Genomic DNA, 9,554 nt, shown 5'->3' with positions numbered 1-9,554 from the left:
ACTTTCCAAAACTACTCCTATTTAAAGCTCCAATAAGTGAAGTATATGATCAATGTTTAGTTGATTGTGATTTATTAAAAATTATACAAATATATTAAATTAAAGGGAATTCGATTTATACCCTGAACCGAATTCTCATAAAAAAACAAATATTTTAAAAAAAATTTATTTAATGTTGTATAAAATTTCTAAAAAGTAAAAAGGAACATAGAAGAGTTTCAAAACGTGACAAATAAAAAAGAATGGAGGGAAGGGTCTGGAGGGAGTGTAAAAATTTCAGTTGTTAGTGAATATTAATTTTAGTAAGGGGTCAAATGCAAATGCTACAATACATCGCTGAAACCCTACCTATTTGTCATCGTCATCGTTTCTCCCTCTCCCGGTATCGGCCCCGCGTCTCTCTCTCTCTCTCTCTCTCTCTCGCTCTCTCTCGTCGGCATTGCCTTCGCGCCTCACTTCGCCGCTGGGCCTCTCTCCCTCTCGCCGGGGTTATTGTCGCCGCCGCTCACCTTCAACCATAAACGATGGCGATCTTTTCTCAGAGCCCTGATATCCAGGGCGAGCGCCAGTATGGCCAGGACGTTCGTACCCAAAATGGTACTTGTGTTCTTCTCTTCCTTAGCTTGCTTTCGCAGTCCCTCCTTCTCGCTGGATCCTTAGTTATTGTGTCTCATTGATTTCAGTGGTGGCCTGTCAAGCGGTTGCCAATATCGTCAAATCATCGCTTGGTCCGGTTGGCCTCGACAAGGTACCTGCCTTTCATCCGATTAATGGGAATTGCTTTGTTTTCACTCCAGTTCTGTGTCAGCAATTGTCTATAAAGAGCTTGTTTAGTTTTCAAAGGAAAATGTTTAGACATTGTTCTCAATTGCGGTATCTTGGCCAATATGTAACTCTAATGGTAGGTTGAAAAGCTTTGAAGCAAAACTAAAGAACTCGCTAGGGTTTTGTTATCCATGAGGAGATGACTGAAAACATTTTGGTATAAATTGGTGAAGAGATGAATCTATTAGGCTTAGCCATTATTGTTATGTTCAGTGCTCTTGATATGGTGGAAGCTAGCAATGCAGAATTTAAGAAGAATGTGCAATTTTTAGCCTTTGAGGGTGAATTGGAGGTCTTTTAATTATTTCATAAATTGAAGCAGAGCTCTGTGCGCTATTCAGTAAGAAAAAAAGGTTTTAGTCTGAAATTTTTGACTTGCCTTGTGAATATGCTATTTGTATTTTCATACAGCATTTCATCAGAAGTGTAATGCATCATTTATTGTTTTTGTTTAACCATTTGGCCTTTGGATTTTGTATTTTCTTTTTTTAATCACATCTGCTTAAGTTTGTTAGCAGTTGTGGTACATGTTGTACTTATTGATCTATTAAACATCCCAGATGTTGGTTGATGATATTGGGGATGTGACAATTACAAATGATGGGGCCACGATTCTCAAGATGTTAGAAGTCGAGCATCCAGCTGCTAAGGTAAACAATGACTTATGTTATCATATTACAGTTATCTGCTTCCTGGCCGCTCTTTCTCTTGTTCTCTTTCTCCATTTAAATTTCATCATGTGCATCATCCCTTATAATGATTATTAGGTTCTTGTGGAGTTAGCGGAGCTTCAAGACAAGGAAGTTGGAGATGGGACCACCTCTGTGGTTATCATAGCAGCAGAATTACTTAAGGTGATATACCCATAACTTCAGACATCTGATTCTTGTGCTTGTGGCATATTTCATTTATTGTCTTAGATTGTGTAACACATGATATTGTACTGCAGAGGGCCAATGATCTTGTGAGAAACAAGATACACCCAACATCTATAATTGGTGGATACAGGGTATGTTTCCAACCAATGAGTTATTATTGATTTGCTCCCTGTTTGTGTGGTTTGCTAAGACTGTTCAAATGGAAGGTTTAAGTTTTTAATTTTTGGACACTCACCTTAGCTTGCTTTATTTATTGTTACAGCTCGCAATGAGGGAAGCCTGCAAGTATGTTGATGAAAAGTTGGCTGTAAAGGTTTGATGCTATTTGTTTAGTGACTTGGTTTAGTTATAGCTGGGTTTCAGATTTTCATATTTTTTATTTGCAATTGAAACCAATATGTTATCTTGAGCCATAAGAGGTAATTTGTCTATTCAGGTTGAAAAGCTTGGAAAAGATTCCCTTATCAACTGTGCCAAAACCAGCATGTCTTCAAAACTTATTGCCAGTGACAGTGACTTCTTTGCCAATTTGGTATGGTTGATGTTGTATGCTCTTCATATTTTTCATTTACTTCTGCGTTTTTTCTAGAATAAGAATGCAAACCATAGCCAGTTATGAGATCAGCAGTTTTATTAGTTTGCTCTTGTTTGTATATTGATTGCAGCATTACATAGCCTAATATGTTGTTGTAAGAAGTATATCATTATTTGATCATTTGGCTCTAAATTGCAAGATGCAATATTGTCCAAAGTTATCCTTTTTATTATGTAGTTAAGCATTTCGTTGGTGTAGATAACTTGATTGCTTAAAGACGTTATCAATATGAAGGATGATTATCATATAGGTTGTAGATGCAGTTCAAGCAGTGAAGACAACTAATGCAAGAGGGGAAGTTAAGTATCCAATCAAGGTACTGCATGGTGATTTTTAGCTTTATTTTCCTTGATTTCAATACATGCATTCGTAACAGCATGTGCTATATAGCTTTCTTACAGATCTTATCGCATTCATCTTCATTCATTTAATTGTAGCTCTTGATCTGTATTCTTTTATTCTGCCTTTTTGGGATATATATGTATTTTTCTTTTTTTGCCATATGTAAATTTTGCACTGTGTACAATCTTCTTTTCTTTTCCTTTATAGGGCATAAACATTCTTAAAGCTCATGGTAAAAGTGCAAGAGATAGCTATTTGCTGAATGGCTATGCTTTGAATGTTGGTCGTGCTGCTCAAGGAATGCCTACTAGAGTGGCGCCTGCCAAAATTGCCTGTCTTGATTTTAATCTTCAGAAGACAAAGATGCAAATGGGTGTTCAAGTGCTAGTTTCTGATCCAAGAGAACTGGAGAAGATAAGGCAAAGGTGATTTCATGTCATGCACTTCTTGCATGCTGTATTCTTAATTTTAACTTTCTTAATCTAATTTTTGACCGCTGACATAAATACATATAGTTTGTTTCTTCCCTTTTTTTTTTTTTATTTTTTTAAAGCTACCTTATGTGCAGGCTTACCTGATTAATTAAAGTATATTGTCCTCACTTTAGTTTTTTATGTCCTTATTGCAAAATACCTTGATTGAAGTTTTTCTTCATCTATACACCTGATAGAACTTGTGCTTGTTTGTTTGGCTGTTGTTGATACAAGATGGGATCATGGTTTAGTTTTCTACCTCTACAAAGATATGCCATATGAACGAAAACTTGTGTATGAGGTGTTATGGACTAAGATGAATAAGTGGTTATTTCCAGTTTTGCAAATTTATGTGAAGTGTGAAATATGAAGTGCACCTTTCTGACTTCACTTGCTCATTTAAATGTCTTGCATGGTTCATGCAAATTCATTTTGTTATTGTGATGCACATGCGCCCATATACACAAACATGTGAATATTGCTATTTAATTGAATGATCTTTTATATTTCTATTTTAATAATTCATTAACTATTTCACTACATGTAATTTAGTTTTTCCTTCTGCAGAGAATCTGATATAACAAAGGAGCGAATTGAGAAACTTTTGAAGGCTGGAGCTAATGTTGTCTTGACAACGAAAGGGATTGATGATATGTCACTTAAGGCATGTTTAGACGCTTATTCTTTAGATGTGTTCTTTGCTTATCTATTTTATCAATTCTCTAGGTGCAAGTGTTTAAAGTCTGCTCCTTGTGCTTTTATTTTTTAAGTGGTTTTTTTTATTATGCATCTATTGTTTAACAGTATATCCTGACTCGGTATCTCAAAGGTCAAGTAGATACGATATGATCCTTTTTCTCAGCCCCATTGTAAACATAGTCAAGCAAGTTTTTAATTTGTATTTAGTTTATTGTGCATATTCAAAATTTTCTACTCTTCTATAAATGCATTCTTAGAGGACCCTGTTTCTTATACTTGGACAGATTTGACTTGTAAGATGCCAAAGGACTGAACTTAGAGGCATATTTAACAATGTGGTTCCTTTGCTGTTCAGTTCTGATTCTTTTATGTAAAATGTTTTGTAGTACTTTGTGGAGGCTGGAGCTATTGCAGTCCGAAGGGTGCGGAAAGAGGATTTGCGTCATATCGCCAAGGCTACTGGTGCAACTGTGGTACATTTCATATCCTTTCGATACAATTGTTTCTTCATGTTGAAATGCCGCATATCCTCCTTTTGTGCTAGCTGTGGAAGGCATCAATCCAAAAAGATATTGCTTTTCCTGTTTTATTTGAATATACCGCAGGTCATACTGAACACTGGCATTGTTTTGTGATGGCCAGTACTAGCTGTAAGTTCAATGCAATATTGGTAGATGCCAGGTGTTACTTTTGGGTTGGCATCTTCCTATGTAGTTTCCAAACTGTATTAGCATCTGATTCCTTTTCAGGCTGCTCGACACTTTTAGCAAGACAAAACTCAAATTGATACCAAAAGCTTCAAACTTGTTTTCCTTGTGTCTTGATAAATGTGGTGTGCTTGGATGAACATTTGAGAATCTGACTGCTACTTTTTTCCCACCCAGACGTTGAAAGAGTTGTTTGTTTGTTCTTCACTAGCTTACTAAAATGAAAATTTGCATGTTATGAACGACTGTCATTTTGTTTTATGGTTTAATTGTTTATAGTCTGTTGTTTAAAGCCATTTCTTCAGTATGTGAAGTTAGACCTTTAGTTTGAGCATACTAAGGTACATTGGTGTGATATTTCTTGACAGATTTCAACTTTTGCTGACATGGAGGGAGAGGAGACTTTTGATTCATCACTTCTAGGGTTTGCAGATGAAGTTGTGGAGGAGCGAATTTCTGATGATGATGTAGTTATGGTGAAGGGTACAAAAAATTCAAGTGCGGTTAGTATTGCTCCCTTTGTATTTATTAAAACAGTTATCCCTGATTTACTCCTTGATTGATGTTCAGCCATATTGTTTCCTTCACAGGTTTCACTGATACTTAGGGGTGCTAATGATTTTATGCTGGATGAGATGGATAGGTCTTTGCATGATGCTTTGTGCATTGTGAAGCGAACCCTTGAATCCAATACGGTAATCGCTATTATCCATTCCTTATGTTAATACATGACATATCTGATTAGTTTAAAAAGGTTCATTCCATGCTTTCTTTATGTTCTTGTGTTCTCTTTTTGGATCTTCTAGAAATTGCCAAGTTATTTATTTTCATGTTACAGGAAATATTTTTGAGAGTTTTTTTTGTGGAATTATGAGAATGTCTGGGAGAATTTTTATGGTTTACTAGCCATATAACATTCTGATTTGGTTATATAGGTTGTTGCTGGCGGGGGTGCAGTTGAGGCGGCATTGTCAGTATACTTGGAAAATCTGGCCACAACTTTGGGTTCCAGAGAGCAGTTGGCAATTGCTGAATTTGCTGAATCTTTTTTGATAATCCCTAAGGTGTTTGGCAGCTTTATTTTCAATATGATTTTTCTCATTATTCCAGTGTTACACGTGTTACAAATGACAAGTCTTGTTTGCAGGTTCTTGCTGTCAATGCCGCCAAGGACGCAACTGAGCTAGTTGCAAAACTGAGGGCATATCACCACACTGCCCAAACAAAGGCAGACAAGCAGCATTTTTCAAGGTACTTGTGTGCACATGATGTATTACTAAGTTGTGACTTATATTATCTAGCTCATTTTTCTTTGTTTTCCATTCTTGACTTGATGAATGAGTATATCACTTTAATGCTTGATGTTTTCTAACATCTCATTATATCTGCTTATTATTTCTTGTTTGCTGCAAGGATTTGCCGCCACAACAAGAATGATTTTCATTGATTTTGTAACTTTTTGCAGTTTTCCAAGGTTCATTGTAGATATTTTTGGGAAACAAACTCAATAATTCTTATTGTCAGTTGAATATTGATAAATTTTTGCTGATAACTTGATTGGATTGGTGATCATATTTTAGTTGAATCACTTTGATTAACAATCTTAGGTAGCGTTTGGTTAGATGTAGTTGAAAATACAGTGATTTTCAATCACAGTGTAGTTGTAAATTCTGGAGTTGAAAATGCAGGAGAGTCAAATTTGGTGTTTGGTTGACTGTAATTGAAAATGCTGGATTTCAAAATTGTGTTTGTTTGGGAGGATTTGTAAATCTGGATTTCGAAAACATGTGTTTGGTTGGATGTATTTGTAGGATATAAACACCCTTGCTAAGGATACTCCACTTTAGTCATTATTAAATTTAATTAATTATAAATACACAATTAATTATTATTAATAGTAACCAAAATAATTATGCATATAATTGCTTAATTTAATATAAATTTATGTTTTCATTACAAATTATTGTTTTTTTTTATATTGATAAAAATATAATAGTGACCATTTATTATTACGATAAAATAATATCATGATTTTATTTTTATTTTATTTATATATATTTTTATTAGAAAGTCTCACGTGATCCCACATGCGAGACTTTTTATGGAAATCCCAAATGCGGGAGATTAAACTACGGCCGATTTGGATGTAGTTTCAAAACCAACCAAATTCATCTATACTGCATTTCTAACTACTTTCAAATTCTCAAATCCAACCAAACAAACACCAGATTTTAAAGTTTTTTGTAATTACAATTACATGTAGTTTTATATCCGGCCAAACAAACACACCCTTAATGTCATTTATGAGAATAATCTAGATTTTTATTTGAAACACGTTTCATCATCCCACAGTCTGCTCACATGGTCAAGTTCTCATTGATGATATCATTACCAGATGTTAATTTTCCTACTGTGACCAACATGACATTTTAATTATCTGTCGGCTTTTCTCTCTTGCAGTATGGGATTGGACCTCTTGAAAGGCATCATACGCAACAACCTAGAAGCTGGTGTCATCGAGCCTGCTATGAGCAAAGTCAAAATTATCCAGGTGCATCGGTGTTTCGATGATGTTTCATTTTACATGGCAGTCTTTTTGTTTATTGTTAACCAAAATGTCTATAATTACTATGTAGGAGTGACGATTTACTTTTAACTAACCATTCTAATGTTATTCTGGCTGCTAGTTTGCAACCGAGGCAGCCATTACAATACTGCGAATTGACGATATGATCAAACTTGTCAAAGATGATCAAGAGAATGGCGAGGATTAAAGCTTAGTGTCAAGATTCTTGAAATTAACCCTGATCCTTGGATTTTTTGTGTGGCCTTGTGTTGTTTCTCTTCTGTAAATCCCTTCTGTGGCAGCTGTGTTGGGTTTCAAAGCAGCGAAATATAACTCATCTTGATGTTGGTAGTAGTATAGGGATCACAGAGGAGTTGTAAGCTTGTGTTTACATTTATTATGAAATTTTTTATAGAAGACTTAGCTGTGTTCTATTGTTTGAATTGGTCAAACCGTTGAGCTGAGGAATGAAAGCATTGGTGGTCTAGTGTTTTGCTTTTCTCAACTTTATTACACACATTTGCAGGTTAAAATTTGTAAATTTTTGGAAAAATAAATCCGTCCAAAAGTTATCCTCCTATTATTAGGCATGTACTTTAGAAAGCGTCATCAATAACATTTTTGTCATCTTTCCTTTGTAATGCTTGAATTTTAGCAAGCACATTGATGAGTGACGTTTGTCTTCTTGGCTTTGCGAGAAGGGAAGGGAAATGATACTTCAGGTGATCCTGTTGAGGTTAACATCAGTGAATAACATCAGAGATATTAAATGATGAGAAGCCTCCCATTAACGATGATGAGCTTGCTGCTTCTGTTGCTTCAAATTTTGCTTGACACCAATGGTCCACTAATGAAGGTGTAGTGGAGTCTGCTAACCAGTTGAGCACTCAAATAATCAGCTGTTCATGAACGCAAGTTTGGCAACAAAGCGTGAGTTTGAAGGCTCTACCCATACAAAGTAGTGCGAAGTTTGCGGCTTGTCCCTGCAGAAAACTAATTGGTTGTACGTTGATACAGGCCTGGTGGTTGCTAAGCCCGGGAAACTAAACTTGTTAAGTAATCAAATAATTAGTTGCGATTAAATCAAAGAACTTAGGGCAATGAAGGATGAGTTTGAAGGCTTCAGCTAGACAAGTATTGTGAAGTTTGCTGCCTATTATGTGGAAACACTAACTAGTTGTGTGAAATCAAGAAGAGTTGGTCACCAAGTCACGGAATTGTTAGCAACACAATACCGAAATGATACATACCAAGGCAAACATTTATGAGGGGAATGTATGCTCTAATGCATGGATTACATGAATGCTCACACTGCTGATACAAATTCCAGGAACTTTATTTGGATGGAAAATGGCTGGCACACCATCCAAAGGGATGCTTCATTTCATGCAATTGTTTAGGATGCCTGATGAAGACCATCCGCATGAAAAACAAAAGAATAGGAGAATTGCTTGTCAGCAAAGGAATTTCTAGATTTAAACAATTATGCCTGTTCTCATATAGCAAAAATTAATCACATGTAAATCCGTCATTAGCATATAGCATCATCCCTTCAAGGAAGCTGGAGACAACCAATCCCCTGTACAGTACATTGCAGGTAGGCCTGTAAACAAGCCGAGCCGAGCCGAGCTTTGCCTTGTTCAAGCTTGACTCGTTACTATTTAATCGAGCTTGAACTCGAGCCGAGCTTTCTTCGAGCCTTCATTTTTATGTTCAAGCTTGGCTCACTATTATTTTAACCCTGAGCTCCGAGCTCTAATCGAGCTTTTTCTCGAGCTTCATGCTCGAGCTCAACTTGTTAAGAAAAATTCGAAGCTTTAGACTTAGCTAGCTAACTTGATTAAGGCTTGACTATTTTTATATTTTATTTTTATTTAGTAAACTTATTTAATGAATCATTATCAAGTGTGACTCAACTCGATTTGAGTTTGATTATATTAATGATTGTTACAAATAAAATTGTAAATGATACTATAAACGAGCTTTTTAATTATACAATAAACGAGTTCTTCACAAGATTTAATGAGCCGAGTTTGGTGGTGTTCAAGCTTGGCTCGTTTATCTTATGAGCTCATTTAACTTAATGAACTAGTTGACTCGAGCTTTTAATGAGCTTTAGCCTCGAATAGTAGTTTATAGTCCTATATGTGTAACTCAAATTAACAACAATGATATAGTCACATATACACCTTAATATACATATACATATACATATATATAATGTAATATATATATATATATATAAACGAGCTCACAATCGAGCTTATAAACGAGCTTGTTCATGAGCTTGGTCACAAGCTGTGTTCACGAGCCAAAACGAGGCGAGCTTTTGATTGTTCAAGCTTGGCTCGTTTATTAATCGAGCTTGAAAATGATGTTCAAGCTTGGCTCGTTTATTAATCGAGCTTGAAAATGATGTTCAAGCTTGGCTCGTTTATTAATCGAGCTTGAAAATGATGTTCAAGCTTG

At 35.6% G+C, this 9,554-nt stretch overlaps 1 protein-coding gene across 1 annotated transcript; it reads left to right on the top strand.

Annotated features, from left to right (window-relative positions):
* The first annotated feature begins 363 nt into the window (after positions 1 to 363).
* Positions 364 to 7,590, top strand: LOC120254645 (T-complex protein 1 subunit alpha-like). The gene is made up of 17 exons (XM_039262710.1): positions 364 to 597; positions 684 to 748; positions 1,386 to 1,475; positions 1,593 to 1,679; positions 1,775 to 1,834; positions 1,966 to 2,016; positions 2,140 to 2,235; positions 2,549 to 2,614; positions 2,848 to 3,065; positions 3,681 to 3,777; positions 4,199 to 4,285; positions 4,888 to 5,022; positions 5,110 to 5,214; positions 5,455 to 5,583; positions 5,667 to 5,770; positions 6,980 to 7,070; positions 7,207 to 7,590. The coding sequence occupies exons 1-17, from the start codon at positions 525 to 527 to the stop codon at positions 7,291 to 7,293; spliced, it is 1,641 nt and encodes a 546-aa protein (XP_039118644.1). The 5' UTR covers positions 364 to 524; the 3' UTR covers positions 7,294 to 7,590.
* Positions 7,591 to 9,554: the final 1,964 nt, after the last annotated feature.

The sequence above is a fragment of the Dioscorea cayenensis genome, unplaced genomic scaffold, assembly GCF_009730915.1.
Source record: "Dioscorea cayenensis subsp. rotundata cultivar TDr96_F1 unplaced genomic scaffold, TDr96_F1_v2_PseudoChromosome.rev07_lg8_w22 25.fasta BLBR01000562.1, whole genome shotgun sequence".
In the NCBI taxonomy this organism is placed as follows: domain Eukaryota; kingdom Viridiplantae; phylum Streptophyta; class Magnoliopsida; order Dioscoreales; family Dioscoreaceae; genus Dioscorea; species Dioscorea cayenensis.
The sequence above is the reverse complement of the archived record's forward strand: the minus strand, read 5'-3'. Positions and strand labels throughout refer to the sequence as shown.